We start from the raw sequence: 25,768 nt of genomic DNA, 5'->3' as shown, positions 1-25,768 counted from the left end.
CCCCCCCCCCACATACACTTTATTCTCCCATCGCACCTTAGTCTATTTCATTTGATTAATTTACAGCAAAGCATTGAAAGCAATTAAATAGTCAATAACAAAACCTGCACCCAACACGAAAGCAAAGACTATCAAGAATTCATCTCAGAGAGCTATTTCAATACTTATTATTTGTCTATTGTTTTGTATTGCCTATATAAATCATATTCGGATTATGTCAAATGCCATTGTCATCTTCGTAATAAACAATCAGTGAAGAGATAACTTACTCAGAATTTTTTTTTTTCTTTTGAGCAATCCCCAGACATGGGTTGTTTTTCGTTTTCTTCATTTTCATTATTATCATTATTATTTGTATTATTATCATCGTTTATATGTGCTATAATTTGTTATTGTTTGATGTTACGTTCGTATAAATGAAACAAATAAAGAAATAAAAATAATAGATGGCGCATAAGGCGACTAAAATTGCCGTAGGTTCATATCTTGAAAGTCTTTGCGATCGCGTTATCAACAAAATAGTAAACAAATCGAAACGTCACAACCGCATTGTTTTTGAAAGTCCATACAACACGATTTATTTACAACCAGATTTGACACAATCCACAAACAGATATTTCACGACATTAATGTCAACACGGTCAATGTGACGTACTGCATTTAAGTGAAAAGGGGAAAAAATAATGTAGACATCACTGTAAGACCATTTCTTATTTTGATTATCATGTTATTATGGTAATATTTCCCTACAAGAATCCCCTCATAATCACCTCCTCCTTGGTAATGAATTTTAGAAATCCCTAAAATCATTCCTCTCCGCGATAGATCTTATAAAACCGCTTGTGTAATTTGTTTTCTTTTCAACATGCGAAAATAATATTAAAATGCTTTAGCTTTAAAACCTGAAAGACTTATAACGTATAGGACTACACACCGTGAGGCTTCTTTTCCCCCAATAATTGCATAACATTATCTATTGGGTGTTAACAAATAACAATGTTGAATACTACAAGGCCTATAATATTCTACCATTACGCCGTATGTCGCTATAGGGCTTATAACATAATTCGACCATATACCGGTACTTGCTTTCATCTACAACCTGTATGGTCAAAAACTATTTTCTCTGTTGGTGTGAGAATTAGGACTAAGGTGTGAATAGCACGCAACATACATGATTTCAAAACGTTAAAAATAAGAAAAACGAAAATATTTGTTTTTCAAACATAGTTACATTGCATAGAAATAAAAAACTAAATAAAAAGATAGTCACCATTTTAACAGAAATCATACGACAAACTTATCAAACAAAGGCAAAAGCTTCGCTTGAACAAATACATAATATTGCATTGGAGTCAGAGATACACTGCGATATATAAACCCCCATAAAAAAGTTCTGAAATTCAAGCTTGAGCGATAATATCTCTCATTGTATTGTGCTATCATATTTAAAATTGGTATAATAAAAAAGATTGTCTATTTTCATTAAAATTGATGCGTAGTTTACTTGAATATGATGATGTGCAATATGGGGCCAAGTTCAAAAGAGAATTGTTGCAAAATTCATTCTTAAAAATGAAGATTTGTTTAAAACCATTTTTCAATTGACTTGACCCCAAATTCAGGTGTAGCGCCCAATCCATGATGATATAATCATCACAAATAGAGCATTATTGTACATGCAATATTGTACATGCAATGATAGTACATTAAAACAAGAGATATCATAGCTCGAACATGAATGTCATAACATTTTTTGAGAAGTTTATTAGTTTTCCCTATTCTGAAACCTATATTTCAATAAGATTACTTCTATTTAATGCATTCATTAATATCTTACCCCTCACCTGATAATATTATTATGCAGCTTAGTTGTGACCCGCCCACCAAATTTCAGATACTGTTTTTTCGGTATACAAACTTTTCCACTATAAATAAATCAAATTTCTCTCTTTTTTTTACAACAACTATCTGAACTTCACCAAAAAGGAAAGTGCTTTTTAAAATCGAAATACACGTTTTTTATCGCCCTCTCCCTAATAATGCCCACCACAATTTCACTATAGATATTTGAAAAGATTGACACTTTTGATCATTAATAACTGAACAGTTATAGGCCTAACTAGTATCAGATTGAGATTTTCCACATTGTAAAGTTAAAAAACTTTATTTGCAATGAAATATTGGCAATTTCTTTTTAAATGTTATTTTTCAAATAATGCTTTGATTTTTTAATTAAAGTTCCACTTGTTAAGATGCCTAAAAACAGAATAAAGTCATAACACAGCAATTGCCATCGTTCAAGGCAGCTAAACTTCCGTGGCATCCGATTTTAACCCGAAATCACGAATCATTAATGACACAGGATAGCAAAAGGATGGCAGGATTGACAGGTGCGATTTATAATGGAATTGTTGTGTTCTGAGGGAAATTACTGATACACACAGATTCTTGAAAAAGTGAAAATCGAATTAAATAAGTATTATTTAAAGAATGGCATTAAAGAAAGCGTGATAAAACTGACTCCAGAAAATATGAAATTATTCAACTTTACATTGTGCAAACCTCTATCTGATTCATCAAAAGAGTCAAATGTTTTTAATACATAATAGTATATGATGTATTCACGAAAAATAATGTAAATACATTTTTTTTTAAATCACAGAACAGGCAAGTATGATAATGCGCACATTCTACGTATATACATAATGGTTATACAAATAATATTCATGAAGATAGTTATGTAAAAAAGCACCTTGACTGGAAAAGGGGAGAAACGCATTTGAAAGAGTATAAAAGCTTTTAGCCTCAGGTTATGTTCAGTTAAATTTCTTTGAAACGTTATATTCCTCTTATAGTTTCCCTGCAGATTGTTTTAAACAAAATATAGAAAGACGAATGATTTTTTGTTTAACCAACGTTGATTACATGTCTCTACATTAAAGCCGAAGGATTTTATTTAAATAACGTACCTTACCTCTCGCTCATGGACTACAAAACAAGGCTACACCGAAACTATGTTCAATTTTAGTACTGAGAAACGAAAATTTTAACAAAAAAGCGATATCATGATGGCAATTATTTTGCAGTAGTCGCTCACATACTGCTTTACTTTTAATTTTGAATAAGGCGTATATTCAGACCTAACATACTCATATTTGTTTGCCATGAACACCGATTATTTCCGACATAATTTTTTTGAAAATATAATGTTATGCTATTCTCAGTCTCGACAAGATATCCAACCCGATAAAAACCCGATAAAATACAATTTAAATACATATCCCCTCACTTGTTATAGGTCTTATAAAAATTACACTTTTTATCATACAACTCAAAACTTCGTTAAAAGACAGGTTTGCGCATTGTAGATTTGAAGGATATCATCATTTTCTGCCAATACTCTTTTGCTTAAAAATGTCAAAATACTGATTAGATTGTCACCTTTTGGCAATCAAGGCCATAAAATATGTGAGCTACATCAGTAACCAATTCAGAACATGAAAACAGCAGCTGAAAAAATCAGCACGCTTATAACCTAGAGTCATAGATTATTAATGACAACGGATAACAAATTGTGTTCTTCATCAATTACTGATGCACACAGATTTAATACCTTCATTTCTAAAATACCGACCAGCCGAACGAAAACAAAATATCAGAAAACTCGCTTTTACCAACACTTGTTTTGGTCTTTCTTGTACCGCTTTCTTATATTGACAATTCGAAGTGATAAGAATCGAATGGCAACGCATGGCGGACTGCTTTATAGTTCACAACTTTCCAAAAATGACACAAAATTGACACCTACTTACACAAGTTCACAACATTAAAAATGTCCATGTCACATAATATTCACCAACAATGACAAGGCAAATTGAATGGAAAACTTAATAAGCGTTATAGACCTACAAATAAGTCTAGAGATTGCAGTGAACAGTTTATAGACGCCAAGAAACGTTTTCGCCGCAAGTTTCTTTCCATTTTCTTAAAGAATGAACGCAAAGTTTTAGTTTTGTAGATAATCTAGAAAATAAGTCAGTCTGTTCTTAAATCCCGAAACTAAACCTACTTCTTGATAACCTATTAATTATAAAAATGTCTTCATGTTACCTTTCCCTTGCTAGACATCCTTCCATGTAGGTCGCCATTAATGACGGGTGTACAATTGATGTCGGGTGTAAAATGTGAGAGAGAAGCACAACATGCTTGATCACTAATGAGATACTCACTGGCCTGTATCATGTTTGGCGCGCGGAGCTAAAGAATGTGTTCGACTTCCTTTATAATAGCCCATTTGGGTGTAACGAATTATCACATGAATGACATTTTTTCTTCTAGGCCTATCACAAAGTCATGGATGGGTTCAGGTGGTTCAAATAGCTGAGCAGTTTCTTTTGTGAAGCAACAATTTGCATGAATGGATTGTAGCTGTAGGACATCGATCCAGAGCTCTGAAAATTATTCGAAAATGTGACAAAGGATGACAAGCTCACTGCCAACAAGTTATCACCTGTGTGAGATGCCGAAGTCACAAGATGGCCGCCGTTTTGCATCGGTGACTAACTGTTCTTCATCATGCGACACTTTATCCATTGTACAATGGTCAATGGACATGAGCCGCTTTGTGCCTCTGACATTGTTGCTATTAAAATGGCAAATTCATGGAAAGATGTTTAGCATAAGAAGGCAAACTTTAAAGAGACCGTTCTCCTCACTAGGTAATCAATTAGGAGTAGTTTACACATTTTTGTAACGGGCTCACAATTCTGAATTAGAATTAGATTATCTGCTGATGATTTGGAGGTTCATGGAAAAATAAATCACTATCTCGTTTCAATTGACGAAAAATGGTACAATAGATTTCGATGGGTATTATAAACGATTCCTTTTTTATTAATACATTCTGAAGCTTATCAAAATTTCTGTCCAATTCATGATTTTCTTTTTCTTCCAAGACAAGACATTTTCCTCAAATCGGCAACACGTGTCCATGAAATTTGAATTATCAGCACACATTTTGGACTAATTCCTTGTAACTTTTCCACTTTGATATTGTCATTATTAGTGTAAAAATACATGAAATGATCCAATTACACTGTCATATTTTTTGCATGAAATCATTAAGGGAATTTGCCTCTCAGTGTTGATCGGCAATGCTGGATAGAATTTTAATTACCCATCTATAGCGAATTCGAAGTTAAAAAGCTTTCTGAAGGTAAAAATCTATGATTGTGCTAGCATTATATTCTTCATTATGATGGAAAAAAAACAAAATATTCCTACATTCTCGCTTTGTTTCCTAGAGACCTAGTTAAAAAGGGAAATTCCGACAAAATAAAATTTGTATGCACACAGATACAAAATAAAAAAAGTCACTGACAGTCGCAGGAGTAAATTCGCCATTTTGAAAACGTTTCTTGACAAGATAAGAGCTACTTAAAGTTACAACATTAAAATACAACATTCAAAATCGCTTCTTCATTACAATATGTTCACTTGTCAGCCATTATACAATACACCATTTACTCTGCAATAGCTACAATAAATAACATGTTTTGAAATGCATGATGTCCATGTATAGAAGCTATATACAATACCACGTATCACCTAGACGACTTGCTATACCTTAACTACATACACAGTCACGTGAAAAATCTGCAACATTCAAATTCCGATATAAATTTCTTCAATGACTAACTACCGTTGTTTTCTAAGAAAACAGCAATCGACTACATTATTTTTTCACACGTTTGAGCTAAGTTACTGACTATTAAACTCGAATAAAATTTGGATAAAATTATGTACATCAAGCTAAGTTCTTCACAATTTTTTCACATCAATAGAATTTTCATACCACGTTACTGGTATATGAGTTTACTTCAAACCAAGATATACAATTCAAATTTATGTTCAAATACATTACTTCTCGAATGACGTCACGTTCAAGTCATTGTGCTGAGTTTTCGTCGATTGACAATGCACAATTCGGGTCATATTTCGATATTTTAGTCTTACGTCATCTTTCTCATTCTGACATTTCTTTTCTTCGTCCAACAATCAAACTCTGACATGCTCTGGAACCTCTGTATGCAGAACCCATACAAAGATTTCGTTCCTTACCCGCCATTTTACCTTTGGTTAGTCTAATCATTCTTATCAATAAGTCGTTTATTTCTATTTTATGAAATATCAATGAATTGTCACTTTGAGAGTTACATGTATGTATCAAATCCAGGGCTAAGATTACTAACAATGCTGATTAAAAATTAGTTTTGATCACAACAGGATAATAAATGAATTCATTCTTCCTGATTTAACCTGTCTCAATAAATCAGATTTTGCTGACCATACGGTGTAAGATATTACATTGCATTTCTTAGTATAAGATATATATCTTTCACCACACGGACGTCGAATTGAAATGAAATTCTGCTGTCCACAAAGTGTGAGGTATCTCAGCGTGTTCAGAAACACGGTGTGAGATCCCATACCGTATGGACAGCAAAATCAGATCGAGCTAATGAATTTAAATCAAGAAAAATGAAATTCGATATTGATGCTCAATTTTGGTCAGTTCATTGACATCGATCAAAATAGCGCTTATCGACCAGTGGTAAATTATCACAAAGTGTAGCCAGCGCACGGGAGTAGTATCCTCTGTTTGTATATTCATCATTGGCAGTAAATACAGATGGATACAAAATGGATAGTCAAACTTTGCTCAGCTGCCGATTTTGCCATTCAAAGGGATGGGCTAAAGCAACCCCATCACGTCTTTGTTTTTGTTAATTTCTCCTAAACTAGTGAATTAGTTTTCAGGAACACAATCTCTATTTGAAATGGGCGGGAGGAAATTAGGCTTCCGACCACGTCAGAATGTGCTTTAATTTATAGGCAACCTTTTTTTTTCTCTCTCTCTCTATCTTTCTCTTAGCATTTCCATCATGATCTCTCCTTCTATTTCTATCCTCTTTTCTCCTTATCCATTCACTGCAAATCCCTTCCCCTTTCCAAACCTAAGCCCACAAGACATAGTGAGAAGAATGGCTTGCTCTTCCTATACCGTCACATCAATAGCAGCTTCAAACATAAACGTAATTTTACGTAAAAAGCTTGCCCGTATCACATCAAAACCCTGTATTTCGTTTTTTTAAATATTCTTCTTAAGAAGCAAAAAGCACCCCTGTTTTCTCCAAAAACGGCAACCCGGCCTTCATCAGAACTCATCACATTTTAAGAAAAAGGCCGTTGAAGGCGGTCTTCATAAGAACTTAGAAAATGTCACCACCATACTCCGAGAGATCTTTCCAAGTTACACAAGATCCCTAAACGGAGTCAAGACCTCAAAACGGCAAGGCGTCTTCGTCATCAAACCAGCAACAAAATTAATACGATTGATTAAAAAGTAAAAGGAGAAGGCCCTCTAGCGTTGCTGGACTCAGAAATGAGTATTTTCGTCCTGGATATTGAGCGGTTCTTGGAGCGGCATGCCCGCGTCGCTGTAGCGATGTCCGATGTAGTCGTTGCCTCCGTACTTGGTCCTACCCGGCAAGTCCTTGTGGAATATTCGTATGTAGGTGTGATTGGCCGCCAGCGCCATCAAGAAATGGATCTGGAAAAAATAAAAAGTAAAATAGAGAGATGCTTGATTAAAAGGAAACATATTGAATGTTTATTAAAAAAAACATGATTTTTTTTATGACAATTATGATAATGTTGTATAAATGAAAACAAATTAACATTTATTATTCTGTCCTCAAATGACTGCGATAAAAAAATAAAATCAAAACCAACATTTTTTAAATGAGAAGAGGGGCAACAGGCTTGAGGAAAACAAATAAAATCCTCTAATTCACGGGAGGAGCAAACAAGACGGTGTTTATAATCATGTGAAGATCAAGAGCACTGTTGAACTGGTTCGGTCGGAGACGGAGAGGTGGGGAGAGGTGGGGGTAGAGGGCAAGTGCTCCTGAACCCCACTGTTGCACCCGCCACTGATCGTTTTTAACCGGGATGCTTTTTAATTTATTTTTTTGGAAGAGGACAAACGACAATCCATGACAAAAATGGCATATAATCTTCTTTTATCCGATAACAATCTCATTAGAAAATTCAGAACATTTGCATCGTCCCTTCCAAGGGTGAGGGAGGGCTCGCGATTAAGGACACATGCCTGTCTTTTGCTTGTTTGCATGGGACTGTCTGTCTACTTATTGTGTATGCACAGTCACGGCTAGTTTGCATCCTATCAAATCAGCCACATTAAATACCCAGACGTGATCTGCAACACTGACTAGAGCAACGAAGCATGATGATATGGAGTATGATGGTGGTAATGAGGATGATAATGAGGATGATGATGAGGATGATGATGATGATGATGGTGAGGATGATGATTATGATGACGATGATGATGATGCTGATGATGGTGATAGGGATGATGATAATGATAATAATGGTGGGAATAAAAAAAAATCGGCCACATTAAATACACAGACGTGATCTGCAACGCTGACACTGAACCATGAGGAATATGGAGTATTTTCACTACAATCATCTTTTTGTCCGACCTAATTCGAGATACTCGTGTAAGCTAATGATATACAATTATTCATTGACATTGTCCGATATTATTATTAATAACTTCCCCACGGTACCAAGACATATGAAGAGGGGAGGGAACCGTATTGTGTACTTCAAACCATAATGTTTGCAGTATACAAATAGAGGAATCTTTCTTTTTCTGCAATGAAGAAGATGAATCGACAAAAGAAATTAGATAAGTTAAGAAACGATGGTGATGAGGATGGCGATGATAGTGATGGTGGTGATGATGATGATGGTAATGGTGAGGATGATGATTATGATGATGATGATGGTGATACTAATGATGGTGATAAAGGTGGTTATAATGATAATAATGATGGGGATGAAAAAGATGAAGAAGAATAAAAGCCTATGTGTCGGGTATGACATAATATTCATGTTTTGTTCTTGTTAATTTAAAATGGATATGTACCATTTCCACATCTCATTTCTAGCAATAAACACAAACGTCATGAGGTATATTCCACGAAAACATCTAGCGAGGCCAGACGACCTTTTCTTCAGTTTGCCAATTTTCTACTAATTTGTACCATAGAGACGAATGTCACCTGCGACCTTTACAATGACATGTAGAACTCAAGGGAAAGCAGTGTATCAGAAGATTTGTGCTTTTATACATGTCAAACCTTCTCCTTTCGCATGTTTTGAATGCAGATATACAAAAGGGCAAGAGTAATCTAATTTGAAATTACATAAACGCGGGGCACATTGTGTAAAACTTTCGTGTTGTACATTTACATAATCCACTTTTTTTCTACCTATTCTTCACCGTGACTGTCAAAACATTGCGCGAAAGATTTGTCTTCTCTCTTTCGTCACTCATTTTCAATACTGCTTTCATCGTCTCTCTTTTCTCTTCTCGTTTTCTTTTCATTTTTTTAAAACTTCATCTCATATACGTCTTCATTTTCTAATCATTTTTCCCATTCCTCACCTTTCTCTTCTTTCACGAAATCTTTTGTATTTCTTTATCTCCTACTGCATCACCTATTCTTCTTGCTCTTCTTCCATTCCTCCGTCTTATTCTCTTCCGTCTTGATTTCAACTCTTCATCTGACCCCATCTTATCTCACCACCATGATTAATCTCCCAACAAATATCGCCCAGCCACGCAAGATGCAGATTCCCTAATTAAGGTCATTGTAAATTTATAAAGCATGGGGGGAGCTGTGTTTTTTAAGAGACTTTGTAAAGGCTCTTTCCCTTGGTCGACGCCAGACGTCTGCTAGGTTCATAAGCTAATGTCCTGGCTTTGGGGTTCTTCCAGGGTAGCAAGTTTTAAAATAACGAGAGATATTGCAAGTTTTGTCTATAACGGACATACCCAAGGGCATTTATGGAAATTCCTATCATGAAATGGGTGATATAGGTAATGATATTGGGATCGTTCAGTATCTCCGTATGAAATAAATACTAATTGACTTTTCTTTTAAAAAGAAATCATCATTAATATTGAGACACTAGAATGACTAGATGAATAAAGTTCTCTTTCTACATCATCTTTTTTTGATGTAATACGTTTTGTATTTTCCACACAAATCATAAATATGTTACTGACGTACTGACATTTTGTAAATGAAGCAACGGAAGTTTAGATCCCATATGGCAATCATTAATTATTAGTTGCTATAATTAATTTTTTGTGAATTTCGCCAAACCTTTACAAAATGTATTTTCGTGAGTACACAGCTTATTAGAAGTGTAGTCGTTAGCTAGGGGTGTGGTGTGTTTATTTTTTGGTGTTTTGTTTCGATTTGTGTCGATGCCCCTTCCAAAAAATAATAATCTAACGATGCCTCTACTTATAGAAAATTGCGTGCATCTAACAGATCAGGCACCATGTATACACTGAATCATAATGTGCATTCCCTCCGCACAATAACACTCGCAATATCACTTCGTCTTGGCCTTCAGCAGCCCTTCCCTCGAAAACATCGATTTTTCATTCTTTTTAACAGCCTTTTGGCGCTGCCCCTCTTTAGGGCCCCTTTGAACGAATATCGTGGCTGAGGCTGAAGTCAAATCTGACTGATTGCTCGAGCAAGGACATGCGAGGGCAAAGACACAAGATACACAACTTATCTTTTCTTAATCTCCATCTCTGTGCAGGGGCTATTGAGGGGACCTCCCTTGGATATAGGGGAATTACATTCATATTTTATTAGCTCTGTAATGGGAAATGGATTACATGGAATGATCATTTGATTTTGCCCCTTCATCAAACTTTGTATTTTGTTATATTTCACGAGAATTGAATGATGGCAAGCAAATTGTCATTTGGTAGAGCGGTATAAAATAATCATGTTGTATCTTCTTGTATGAACAGAAAATTTACTGTTAAAGGAATTTAACGTTTTAGTTAGCTATGATGGTACGAAGATCTGTGCAACATTATAACCAAGAAGAGAGAGAGAGAGAGAGAGAAAATAGGTTTGAAATATGATTACAAATTATCAATTCAAATATTTACTAGAAATGCATTTACACGTTGAATTTAGAAAAAGAGGATTTTGTTTTACACTAAATAATATCATCTGCCTTAAAATTCGCGACAAAATAATTTGGGATTTATGCAACTAGGCCTACTTCAAATTTTTATTTCACAATATTAAACAACGTACCTCGGATCCAAGTATCTCGGACGCGTATTTATGATTATTTTCTACGGTAGATGGATCTCGTATCATAATATTCAGTGATTTTCCACAAAAGAGTTGACAACTATGACCCGGTAAGACCCGTGCATGCATGCATGATGACATTATATTTCATCGGTGACATGCAATGTGCACTGATGCAACAATACAATGGAGACACGTCAAACAAAAAACAGACAGCTTCCCGCGCTTCACCCAAGCACCTGCCTGTATGGCCGTCCATCTTGAACCGAGATCAGGTGCGTTCATACTGCCATAATTCTTTCAAAAATAGGGGTCTGCAATTCCGTGATGATTACATGGAAGATGTATCGGGATATCAGACTTTGAGTGGAGAATGTGAACATATTTTGCATCACTATGATTATTGTTTGGACAGTTTGTCACTGGATGCAATGTGTCATCACAAGTAGAACGCAGTTCTTTCTCAATGTGTTTATTCATATTATTTTAAGGGGTTAATTTTCAAAAGTTTGTAGGTATACGAAATTCCTTAAGAATCGGAAACATTATATATATATACCTATATATTATATAAGACCTCTTTAACCATGTTCTCCAAACATTACATATTTGGGGAAGATTGCAGGTTCCAGCAATTTCTTGAAAGTGGGAACACACTTTTGCACCACTGTGATTAATCTTGGAAGAGCTTGTCATTGTATGCAATTTCATGAAAATATAGAACGCGGTTCTAACTCTGCCTCCAAAAGGTCATCCAAATGTCTCTGGCGGCTTCGGCCAAAGTTCCCTTTCTGTGTCAGAAGATTGCGGAAGGAAGGAATCGTCCTATTCACTGACCTGCGTATAGGGTTGGTTTGGTCAAGCATTTTGTACCTTATTGGCGATACAAGGTCAAGCGGACGGAATGACCACCTCTGTTCTCTTCCATAATATTACGCCTCGAAATGTATGCGGGGAACGGTAAACCGACGCATTTTGAGTCTCCCAGATTCTATTTTAAATGGTCACTTAACCTTTTGAAGTTGTCAAGATATCGGTCAATTATTTATACACAACCGATCCATCTAAGTATCGCAGAAGGTATCAGGCATATAGATTTGTTCAGTAAAGACTACCTTTTTGGGGGGGGGAGCTGTGCATTTGAAGTATAGGTGTGTGCCGCTGGTTCGGGTGATCACACTGCTCCTGCGACGTATTGCTATGGACTTTCATTTTGTAAAAGATATCATAGTTTCAAGGTTAGTGTTCCATCTGGATTCTAGGTTATAGGGTTAGGGTTAGGTATAGGACTGGATCTAGGGTTGTAGTTAAGAATTGGAATTCGGTTAGTGTAGGGAATTGACCATGGTGCAACTGTTGCTGGAGCAAGAGTCGTACAACCTATAAGACAGGACGAAAGCCAAAAGGCAGCTATAAGAGATGTATTTTTCAGTCACAGCGTAACGCTTGTGTCGTCAATACTTACATTTACAATGGTCAAATATTATTATGCAGACGATTTTGGAATGCGACGTTGGTCCGAAAGGCTCTGTGCACGTTAAACTACGGACTACGGGTGTTGTGGGAAAGTGTGGCGGTTTTTCAGTTGTCGCCGTTTCGCGCCCTAATTGGTGGCCCAGTCTTTCTCAATCAGCAGTAGATATCAACTGAGTTCTTTTAAATTCACCCTGTCGTCTGCTCTCTAATTCCTCCTGATTGCACGATGGGATTGGATCTGTCTTACTTTACTTTCACCCTCACTCTCTCTCTCTCTATCTATATATATATCTATCTCTCTCTCTCTTTCTTGTTCTTTCTCTATCTGTTTCTCTTTTTCTTTCTCTGTCACTTTCAAATCTCTATCTCTCTCTCTCTCTGTCTCACTTTCTCTCTATCTCTCTCTCTTTCTCTGTCACTCTCTCTCTCTCTCTCTCACACACACTTTCTCTCTCTCTCTCTCTCTGTCTCTCTTTCTCTGTCACTTTCAAATCTCTATCTCTCTCTGTAAGTAAAAAAAAAAACACACACCTCCATCCTTTCTTTCTATATGTCTCTCTATTCTTACTTTTTTCTTTCTCCAGTTAACCCTCAGTCTTCTTCTCTTTAACCTACTATTTCTATCTTGCTGTCCTCTTTTCAGCACTTCTCTTTGCTTTATCTTTCTCGCTTTCATCCTCAGTATATTATTTTTCTCTCTCCATCTCTCTATTCCCCTCTCTTTTTCTCTCACCTTATATGTCTTCTGATCTCTCCTTGCTTTCTCGTTCTCTCTCTCTCCCTCTTTTGTCTTTTCTTTTTCTTTACCGCTTTTCCCCACTATTTCTCTGTCTCTCTGTCACCCTTCACTACATTGTCACAATAATCCACACCATTTTTTTCAATCTTTAAAAATGTTGGACCAGACAACATAATTATAATCACCACTACACCTAATAACACATTCTTCTATTGTTTTCCTTCATCATCCTTGACATCCATCTGGCTTTTGTTTATCTTCATGCTATGGCGAGACGGGTCGCGAAAAGGTCACTCTTAAATTAGCCTACTGGTATCTCATACATACGTCTGCTGGCCTCTCGTATTTTTCATTAGTAAATGAATAAATTGGCTTAGCGCAGAAGGCTTTTCACAGCGCCGTTGTAATGTTTTCGTTGCCCTTCCCCTTTAACTATCATCATTTTAGGAGTATGCTGTTGCGAGGAATGGATGACGAAACATGTCGGTATAACCATGAAGTATAAGGGTAGCTTGTATAAGGGATTGTATCAGCTAAGCTACTGGTTATTACTGTTTGCAGTAGTTAATGGGTTTCTAGATATTTATAGTTTTAATCATTGTATTCAGGCATTGAATTTCAAGTTTCAAATGGCATTGCTACGAACCGGTTTTTTATTTTCCTTAGTGCATATATTTTTATCTGCTGTATCTGTGCATTGTATATGCAGGTCGTCAATGGTGAATAGACCACCCTGCTTCAGGATTAACTACATTTACATAAATGTTTCATCAGAGATTTGAATGATATAGAAACATATAAATAAAGATATATATATACTTACCAGAGCTAGAACCACTATAACGGCTGCGGTGACGGTCAAGTACACAGATAACGATATATCCTCGTTCTGTAGATAAATCAGAAACAAAAAAAATTACAGAGGTTACAAAAAGGAAAAAGTTGTAATAAGATGACCATCAATATGCATGTATACGTTAAACTCTCTTATCCCTCTGTACTTCTTTTACCCAATGATTAAATAGTGTTAAATTAAAAATGGGTCATTCGTGTGTTCTTTAAGACGGTGTCTCCTAGTCCTCTCAAAATCCCAAATTAATGTCACCCAAGACAGTGTGCATTCTATGTATAATCATCCCTCTCGGTAGGCCTATGTGTTGTGATTAATATTCACAAGTATAATGTGGACTAGTTTATGCAGGCGTGAAACTGGGGACGTTTGTGACGTCTCCTTGAATATTTTCTGTAGGCAATTACGTAAACTGCAAAAATTTATCATCGTTTCGCAATTTTGTCTTTTTCTAATTCTCTTGGTAAAGTTTGGAATCTTACGACCATCCTCTTGCAAATGGTCTAATTTGATCTTACAATACCCTCTATTAAAAATTGTCTATCGGCGCCCCTTTTGGAATAGGCATTCCAATCTAATACAGAAAAGATCTATCCCTCTGCCTTACACCACAACATGTTTTTGCAATATCCATATCCCCTCCCCTCTTTTCACTTTTCTTATGTCATATTTTCAGCCCGCCTCCCTCCTCCTCCGCCCCCACCCTCTCTCTCTCTCTCTCATTTTCCCCCTCTCTCATTCTCTCTCTCTCTCTCTCTCTCTCTCATTCTCTCTCTCTTTCTCTCTCTCTCTCTCTCTCTCTCTTCTCTCATCCCTCTTTCAACTCGTCATCCTTCACCCTCATCCTACATCCTCATGATGCTTCTAGATAATTTTTACCCCTATCCTCATCATCAGGATGCACAACCAATTTCAGACTATAATTATAGCAGAACGTGCTTCCAACACTTTTCCAATTTGAATCCGTATCATACTGCAATGCACATTGTCCCTTTAACACATGTGAGTCTTTGATCTAAAGAAAATCATGCGTTGCGAAACTGCAATTTTAATCAGCAACGCACATTTTGAATGCCCAGATAATGGTAGCGTTGGACGTCAGTTCAGTGACGCAGTTTAACTTTGGATGAGGAGAGAGCAGCCTAATGGGAACATCCTTTCATTAGGCAAGTTACACAGTCGTAAAACTTGGCTTGGGTTGGGCAATGCTCGTGAAATGCCGTCGATTTATTTTTCACCTCTATTATTCATGCCTGCATTTTCAATGTAAAAAATAAAACGCAGGTAGATTGTACTATGGTTAGGCCTTTAAAAAATGCTGTATTGCCCTTAAGGTGCCAAACAGTCGGAAATATTTTTGTATTTATATATTTTTATTATTTTTTTTTTTTTGTTCTTCCTGTCTTTTGGCTGATTTTTCTCAATTTTGAATGCTTTTTTTTTGGGGGGGGGGGGCTTATGGTTGTAAACCCTTCTCTTCCACTGTAAAATTAGATTGCTTTAACCCTTTTACCTGTAACACATCTTCAGTACACACACACACACACACTGCGTTTAACGAATTAAAAATTGCAGGGTTACTTTTGGTGTAGAAATGGATCCCGATATTGATTCGGGTTTAACATGTTTAAGGAGACATAACACTCTGTGAGAGACTGCCGAAAAAGGAGATGGGTGGAGAGAAAGGAGGAGAGGAAGAGTGAGGAAAACAGGAAGACGAGAAAGATAGAAGGAGAGGATGAAGCTGGTGAGCAGAAAGATGGAAGTGGAAGATCAGATGGAGGAGGAGGATTGAAGGGACGAAAATATAGGGGAAAGGAGATTGTGAAGAATGGGAAGGGAAGGCTTGGGGAAATCAGAAGAGCAAAGAGAGGTGGAAAAGAAGCAAGGAGAGGATGAAAGTATGAGAGAGGAGGTGAAAGTGAAGGAGAGGAGGGTGGTGAGGGAGAAGAAATACGAAAGGATAAGACAAAAAATAGAAAAGGGTAACATAACAAGGAGTGCTTGGGGAGATCGAGGGACATGGTGATGAAGAGGGAGAAAATAAAGACAATATGTGGAGGAGAAGAAGGAGGAAAATGAATCACTTACATTTCCACAGGGAGAAGGAGGGTGAAGGAAGAAGGAGAAGCTGGAGGAGGAAGAGGAGAATACGGGGAAGAAGCAGAAGAGAAGGGGTAACTTACGTGGTCACAGAACTGCTCCAAATTCGACCCACAGATGCTGGGTACCGTTTTGGCCACTAAAGGCATCACTGGCCCGTTGATGCTGGGGCTAGGCGTTGTTGTCATCATTACAGTGCTGTTGGTGTCTGGTGCCTCAACGAAACCTGCAACGAAAATAAAATCCGTTACCAAAGAATAATCAATTTAGAACATTATTATCTTTATTTATATAGTCCGCTTTTTTGATAGCTATAGAAGGGCGTTAACACTAGGAGATAACGCCCTTTTGCCTCTGCGCAAATTAATATTAATGACAGACTTTAACAAAGTGCACAGTAAACCTTTTAATGTACTGTAAAGCATTTTCAAGTAAAAAACTGTAATAGCTTAGATTGATTAAAGTGTGCTTGAATTCATCTTACAGTGCTCGGGAAAAGGGTTGTTGTTCAATTACAGGCAAAATGTACATGGTTTTGTGTATTTTGTGCGATGGATAAGATGTAACTAGCGTTTTTTTTTTTTTTTTTTTTTTTTTTTTTTTTTTTTTTTTTTTGGGGGGGGGGGTATTATATTCAATGTTTATTTTCATCATTAACATTTTGTTTAGGTTTTGCATAAGCGCCCCAAATGCATGGTACTTTTAGAAATATTGATCATGAGGGGAAAACCAAGTCTGTAAATACCGATATAACTGGCAATCACTAAACAAAATGTAATATCCTAACACCCCTACATTAGTGAAATTCTATTTTCTTCACGACAAGAAAGAGGGTATGACTTGAAAAATAAGTTTCGCCAAAAACCAAGTTAAATTTGTATTGATATATTGGCCTGACGGACATCTCTAAATATTTAATGCCCTCCCCCAAAAGAAAACTTGCTTCATTCTCATTGCTGAACCGTTTCTTGCTATCTATTGGCGACAAAATATATATTCATGAATAGAAATAAATGATGAAAACATGGGACGGTGAAAATGTTATAGATTCTGTTCAGGAAACTTTAGCACTTTCGTCTAAACATTCTACATTCTATGGAACGCCGAAGGTATATCAGATGCCAAGGAGGAAGTCCTTGCACATATGTGCAAACAAATGAACTGCGATGTGCTATGTCTTCAAGAGACTCACCGCGGCAGCGACAATCCACGGCCCAAGATCAAGGGTATGAAGCTTGCCATCGAGCGGCCACATCGCCAATATGGAAGTGCTATCTTCATGAACGAGAAGATCAGACCGGATTCTACATCCTATACCCACAATAACGACATCGAAGTGCTGAATGTGAAAATCAAAGGACTAACGATCTCCTCCATCTACAAGCCACCAAACATAAGTTTTTCGTATCCTTCCACCACTACCAATAGGCATATTGTGATTGGCGATTACAACAGCCACAGCACGCAATGGGGATATGATACCACTGGAGATGATGGAGCACTAGTTGAAACATGGGCCCAAAACAACGACCTAAAACTAATCCACGATCCAAAGCTCCCAAAGTCTTTCGCCAGTGCCCGCTGGAAGAGACGTTACAACCCGGATCTAGTTTTCTGCAGCAGGCTGCTTGCTCCCACCAGTCGTAAGTTTGTAGCTGAGCCGATTCCAAGATCCCAACACCGACCCATCGGCATTCAACTGACTGCAGTTATCACACCAAACAAGACCCCGTTCAAGCGCAGGTTCAACTTTGCTAAGGCAGACTGGCCTGCTTTCACCGAACACCTTGATCATGCCCTAACACATCTCCCTGCAGATCCAAAGAACTATGAATCCTTCATAGATATAGTCAAGAAGGTGTCACGTACACATATCCCAAGAGGCTGCCGCACGACATACATTCCAGGCATCGATGAGGAATCAAGTCAGCTTCTGGCAAACTACACCACAGCCTACGACACAGATGCCTTCTCAGAGGATACCATCAACCTTGGAGAAGAGCTTATATCAAGGATATCTCAACGACATAGGCAGATGTGGCAGCACATGATTGAAACAACAGACTTAAGACACAGCAGCAGGAAAGCGTGGGCCACCATACGCAAGCTCGGAATTGACAGCACCAGAGCTCAACAGCATTATAATGTTACGGCTGACGAAGTAGCAAATCAGCTGTTGAAAAATGGAAAGGCCCCCAAGACGACTAATTCACACAGGCACAAACTACCTGGAGTTGACCAGAACATGTCTCTTTTCACAAGACCTATTTCTGAAGAAGAACTACAGAAAGGTATCTCCACGCTACACGTCAACAAGGCGGCAGGCATCGATGACATCAGATCGGAGCAGATCAAACACATGGGCTCTGTAGCACAGAAATGGCTGCTAGACATGTTTAACAACTGCATCGAGAACACATGTGTCCCAAAACAGTGGCTCCGAACCAAAGTCGTCGCTATCCTCAAGCCAGGAAAGGACTCGAACGAAGCCAAGAACTTTCGACCGATCTCGCTCCTGTGCCAAACATACAAGCTGCTTGAACGCCTTATTCTCAACAGAATTGGGCCTCACGTTGACAGCCAACTGAACTGTGAGCAGGCAGGTTTCCGACCAGGAAAATCCACCACGGGACAACTTCTCAACCTGACCCAACACATCGAAGACGGTTTTCAGAACAACCTCATCACAGGTGCAGTATTTGTGGATTTATCTGCGGCTTATGACACTGTCAATCACCGAAGGCTACAGACAAAACTTCATGACATCACAAATGACCTCAAACTCACCAGATTCATTCAGAAGATGATGCAGAACAGACGCTTCTTTGTCGAACTGGATGGGCAGAAGAGCAGATGGCGGAAACAGAAAAACGGTCTCCCCCAGGGTGGCGTCCTGGCGCCAACACTCTACAACATATACACTGCTGACATCCCTTCAACAGAGAACACTCGAAACTTCATCTATGCAGATGACACCTGCATCACAGCCCAGCATAGTACCTTCGAAGCTGTTGAACTCCATCTCAACACAGCGCTCGCAAGCCTTTCGGAGTACTACAGAGCAAACTACCTACGGGCAAACCCATCCAAGACTCAGGTGTGTGTTTTCCACTTGAAGAACAGGGAGGCAAAGAGAGAACTGAAGCTAAAGTGGAACAATGTGCAACTTAACCACTGCGAGCATCCAGTGTATTTAGGTGTAAAACTTGACCGCACTTTATCCTTCAAGAAACATATCGAGAAGACAATAGGCAAAGTAGAATCTCGAAATGCCATCATCGGGAAGCTAGTATCTTCACACTATGGCGCTGACCCCAAAACTGTACAAAGTGCAGCTGTTGCTCTATGCATGTCATCCGCAGAATATGCTTGCCCAGTTTGGAGCAGATCAGCCCATGTGAAGAAGCTTGACACCACACTCAATAACACATATCGAAAGATAACAGGATGTCTGAAACCAACAAAAGTTGAGGAGATATATCACCTCGCTGGCATTGGATCTCCTAACCAAAGGCGCACTAACACCTGCCTAAAGGAACGGATGAAGCAGGCGACAGATGACAGACACATGCTACACGGATACTTACAACCCCACAAACGACTTATATCCCGACACAGCTTCCTCGATTCTGTCCCACCACCTGAACAGAATCCTCCACCATCAGTCAAGCCCGTACTCATCAAAGGTCTTAACCTGAAGTGGCCGGAGTGGCAATGCCTAAATCGAATGCGGACGAGAATGGGACGGTGTAAGGTCAATATGGCAAGATGGGGCTATGCCCATGAAGGAGATACTCTCTGCGACTGCGGAGAGACTCAGACGATGGACCACCTCTTGCAGTGCGGCGGAACGGGTTGCACAGATGAAGACCTGTCCCTTGTTAATGAAACGGCCATTGCAGCAATCGAGCGATGGAAGAACTTAATTTAATTTAATTTACTTCTAAGTTAAGGAACTTTACATTACTATCTTGATCTAAGGAGACACGAACGAACGAACCCCTACATTAGTGAAATTCTATTTTCTTCACGACAAGAAAGAGGGTATGACTTGAAAAATAAGTTTCGCCAAAAACCAAGTTAAATTTGTATTGATATATTGGCCTGACGGACATCTCTAAATATTTAATGCCCTCCCCCAAAAGAAAACTTGCTTCATTCTCATTGCTGAACCGTTTCTTGCTATCTATTGGCGACAAAATATATATTCATGAATAGAAATAAATGATGAAAACATGGGACGGTGAAAATGTTATAGATTCTGTTCAGGAAACTTTAGCACTTTCGTCTAAACATTCTACTACGACAAATCATAACAAGTACAAGATGTAAAGGATAGAATTTCGTTTGCTACGGGAGGGGGCGGGCAGGGACTTTATCAAACTGATTTGAAAAATTGCTCCAGAAAAAGACGATTCTTTTAGGACTCACATAAATTAATGATTTCGATGAACACGATAAATGTCGGCAAATTTTTTTCCCATTTTTTCCGGGGTTGTTGTTTGATGGAGATTTACCCCCCCCCCCCTGCACAAATACTCTGACGCCACCCCTGGTACTATCAAAACATGCGACGTGATGTAAATGACATGTCCTCGTGTATAAGTGACGTGTTAGTCACATGATAAATGGTAGAACAGGTGAGACATCGTGTCAAACACAGCTCAGTAATGGTGTCAGAATCTGAGCCATTCTAAAGGCTGGGCTCAGATGCTACTAACATTTCAATTCGGAAATGGTAGATGACGACTAGCCTTTCTCGACAGGCATTTATATCTTTTTATAATCGAATATAACCGTTTGCGCGACTGTCTAGTGCCTACGAGAGACTGTGAGACTACGAGATTAGAGATAAACAGGTAGCTAGACGAGATGTGTTTTTTTTAATAATCTTTTTAATAAAAATTATTTATTTATCTTGTTGTAAAGAGGTTATTTAGGAGCTTTTCTTTTTCAAAATAATATCAAATTGATTTGTTTATCACTATAGTTTACACTCATAAATTCAGCTTACGTACAATCCACGAAGCTTTAAATTTCTAAAAACTCTGTACTGCCCATTGACATAGCATGGTTACTTCATGAGAAGAAACTAAATACTACATTAATCATGGTAAATTCAAACACAGAGGCAACTCCTACCTCAAATAGACCCCAAAGTTGTTGATATTTGAATATTAATAGAGGTGCATATACTCAACCTACTTTTTGGTTGTCACTTTAAACTAAACTGCGACCGAGTATTCTCTCAATCAGGTTTTGTAAACATCAATATTTAAAGCAAATTTGTACATGCACGTCGGGAAACTTTGGTCAAGCATCCTCACCAATCCTAAAATGAATGTCCTCTTTTATACCCGTGCTCGCACATCTCTATATCGAATGATACATTTTTTATGAAAACACTTTAATACCACCTTAAATCATAAAATCAAAAGATTCTTAACATACTCTTCTATACCCGAGCCAAGAAGTTTCATTAGATGCATTCATGGAAAATTTTCAACCGTGCATCAGCATGAAGGCAGACGGACGTCATCCTTTGAAAAGAAGCGGGAATTGCCATGACGACGGGCATTGTGTTTGCTACGCGCGAGCGGTGGAGCGCCAAATCAGACGATCGAATTTGGTATTTTTGTTCGGCGATGTATGTAGGCTATTATGCGTTTCGCTATTTTGCCTCCTTTTATATGTCATATGTATGGATTTCATATGGGTTACTATACTTGCATGGATATGTTTGTCCATGCGGTTAGCGTTTCAAGATGGATAGTTTATAAGAAGTTTATGTCATAACATGGACCTATATTTCCTTTAGTAATGCTCTTGTGTTTGTGGCGGGGAGAGGGGAGAATGCTAGAACATATAAGTGTAGCATGAGAACAGATTCCATCTTCAACAAAGCAAAATATAATCAATTTAAATTTCAATATAATGACCGACGTTGATATTGAGTCATACTTTTCCTTATTACGAGAATCATTACAATCATCATTATCATCGTTACCACCATCACCACGATCATCATCATTATCACTATCATCATGACACCAACATCACCACCACGGTCACCTCCACAATATGATGATAATGACGATGATGACGATCGTGATGATGATTATCAACGCCTTTCGCTGTCCAGCCTCAGTCTGATGCTCTTGCCATGCTGACGAAGCATACTCAACATGATCATCATCATCATCATCATCAACACCATCCCCATTATCATCATCAGCATCATAATCATCATCATCATAAACACCATCATCATCATTACCACCACCCTCATCATCGTTAATACCACCATTATCATCATCACCAGCACCATCATCATCATCATCACTACCACCATTATCATCATCATCATTATCACCACAACCACCACCATCATCATCATCATCACCATCACCACCACCTCCACCACCATCACCATCATCATTATCACCCTCATCATCGTTATCACCATTGTCATCATCACCATCACCACCACCACCACCACCACCACCACCACCACCACCACTACCACCACTACCACCACCACCACCGACACCACCACCACCACCCCACCACCACCACCACCACCACCACCACCATCATCATCACCACAGGCTTACCATACTGGGTGAGGTCCATGCAGGTGGTATCCAAGAAGACGTTGTTCTGGACCGCGCAGTAGGATTGCACCATCAGCATGAAGGTGAGAGGCATGGCTAGGATGATACAGCCCAACATCCAGCACACGCACAGGAAATAACAAATCATGATCATCTGTGGAGGAGCAGAAGAGAGAGAGAGAGAGGGGGAGAGAGAGAGAGAGAGAGAGATTAATTTCTATAATCCAGATCATCAGAACATTCACATTCAATTGTTAGTTTGATCTTTGTATGTAGCCTACATTCCCTAAATCAAACACCAGCACCCTTTTAAATAAGAGCACTGATAGTTTAATATCTTAGGAAGATAGCTAAGTGTGTCAAATGTTCGTCAAACATGGTACACACCAAAGTAGGCAAACTCCAAACTTTATGGGGTTGTGCCATAAAGAAAGAAAAAACTCTGCAAAAACTGGAACGAACCCTTTACTTCGCTGTGCACATAACTATACGTCAGTTGTGATTAATGCATTTTTTTATTGAGTGTCAACATGAACTATCGGAAACGGCCCAGAAATTACGCCAGGGCAGCGCTCTTAACCAAACAAACAAAAAATCGAAATGCCATGGTGATGACTGAAGAGGACATAACATAGAAAAACCTGAAATTAATGATAGACAGCCGAGAACGTATTTTATCTTTCGCTCTCTTCATAATTATGTCAAAAAACGCAGAATCGTCCAACATTTCGTTTTTAGCATGTTGTTTTGTTTAGATATAACATATATTATCGTGTATTATGTTGTTTGGGTTGAAAATCCAGTTTGAATACTGGTAATATGATAGCATTGAAAGAAACTGCCTTGGAGAGTTATTGGAAAAGTTGGTTGTTTATAACACAATTATTGTGAGGTTTGGAATCATGGAAATGATAAAATTAGACTCAATCTTGGTGAAATAATACCCAGGAAAAAATATTGACCGCATTGGTATACCTGTAGGTATACGGGACTACAAACATGAAGAAATAACAAATGAGAAAGCTCTAGAATCACATTTCATATTTGTTATAAAGCGGCCTGTTTTTTTAAACAGAAATATTGATTTCTTTTCTTTTCGGAGAACGGGCATCGAAATACATAGAAACTGAATTGAGTTACAAACAGGCGTGTCCAGGGGGAGAATTCAATACATTCTCTTGGTATTTTCATTTTTGAAGAAAACGAATTTGTAAAAAGAATATATATAAACCGCGCTTTGTTTTTCAAACATTTGCTGATGGTGGATTCTCTCTCGATTTCATCTTTGAGAAACACGAGCCCTCCTCGTCAAATTAATGTTTGGTAAACCTAGCAGGCAAGGCATATGTGAGGTCACATTCATGCTGGTAATATTTGTACAAGACACACGAACCGATCACGTTCCTCTTTATCCATGTCAATATTGGTTGCCATGACAACAAGAGGAGGAGCACACAGGGAGTACCGCATCTTTTGAAAGGACTTTTTGTCTCTCTGTCTGTGTATGAGGTATTGCCAAACGGAATGCGGAGGTTGGCATGATTGTATACAAACTGGTTTCCATATTCATTTTCAAGGATTTTACGATATACACAAGGATTTATGAGATGAGAAGAAGTTCCTGAGCGTAAGAGATAATCACAAAATGCTAAACATCAGCATGGCATGAAATGGATCTTACAAAGGAGATGAACGATGTTTAGACAAATAAAGTGTTGATTCAAACTATCTCTATAAACGTTTGACAATTGTTGATAAAGAGAATAGATCCTAAAATGTTCTCAAATTTGTAATTGTATTTACATTTTTCGTGTGCACTTACAAATAGAATGAAAATTTAAAAATTTCTATCTGAAAATTGTGAGGGAGTGTAACACCCCAATACCCCTTTTAATGACGCCCTTGATAGTGATAGCATCGAGACTCTGACCCAGAACTCCACGGTCATGAGTCGCACTTAGCTAATCGAGTCAAAGTACGTCTGCCATAAGAGCGAGAAGGGCATTAATTACACACCTCTACATAACGCTAATGCCCTTCTGGCGCTCAGCAGAGGTCTAAAAGCGTGTCTGGCATTGATCTTGGTTTTGAACGGTTGCCATGGCGATACGGATAACAATGGACAGTCTACAAAGGATGATATTTGAATGATATGGTGAGATCGGAGCGAGGGGCACCTCAAGGTTGCTTCACATTTTAATGACAATATTATGAAAGAAAAAAAAGCGATCGAAATAATGTGCATGATGCAGCACGCTTGGCCGTCTTTCACGGGGATGTATTTTTCCTTTTCTCATTTGTGCAATTATTACAAAAGGCAAGGACAGACCAAACTCGTTGGCCTTACAAATAGATAAGAGACGATAAAATGATGATTTTGAGTTCCACGATGAGCGTCGATGAAACATATTTATGTATGAACTTTAATGTATTTAAGAGTAGCGAATTCAATATCAAAATTTATATGAATATTCTTAACAGAGCATATCATGTCATCATTATTAAGTTTATAATTATTGATGGTTCACGGCAACGGAGACGACACTGAATTATGTCGATTCTAGTTTGAATGGTGTTAGTACATTTATTATGAGACGAGCTCTCCTGAAAAAATTGGGCACTCGTTTTCAAGATATGAGATGGTGGACATTGTTTTTGCCCTCCCCTATCATGTCATTTTATACACAATTTTGTCCACGATCTATTCATATTCGTTGTTTAATGTACATTTATTTTGAAACATTTTTTTACACAA

The 25,768-nt window shown here is 38.0% G+C and overlaps 1 protein-coding gene across 1 annotated transcript in view; it reads right to left on the bottom strand.

The window, feature by feature from the left end:
* Positions 1-3,215: 3,215 nt before the first annotated feature.
* The window catches only part of LOC578224, a 60,583-nt gene continuing 38,030 nt past the window's right edge, over positions 3,216-25,768 (bottom strand). The window contains exons 4-7 of the mRNA XM_003724601.3: positions 23,014-23,167; positions 16,483-16,625; positions 14,270-14,335; positions 3,216-7,615 (exon numbers count right to left, since the gene is read on the bottom strand). Coding sequence (XP_003724649.1) covers positions 7,442-7,615; positions 14,270-14,335; positions 16,483-16,625; positions 23,014-23,167 — 537 coding nt within the window. The 3' untranslated portion in view covers positions 3,216-7,441. The remainder of the gene's footprint in view (positions 7,616-14,269; positions 14,336-16,482; positions 16,626-23,013; positions 23,168-25,768) is intronic.

This window comes from Strongylocentrotus purpuratus, unplaced genomic scaffold (genome assembly GCF_000002235.5).
Source record: "Strongylocentrotus purpuratus isolate Spur 01 unplaced genomic scaffold, Spur_5.0 spur5_scaffold_11, whole genome shotgun sequence".
NCBI classification, from domain to species: Eukaryota; Metazoa; Echinodermata; class Echinoidea; order Camarodonta; family Strongylocentrotidae; genus Strongylocentrotus; species Strongylocentrotus purpuratus.
Note: the sequence above shows the minus strand (reverse complement) of the source record. Positions and strands in the feature narration are given on the sequence as shown.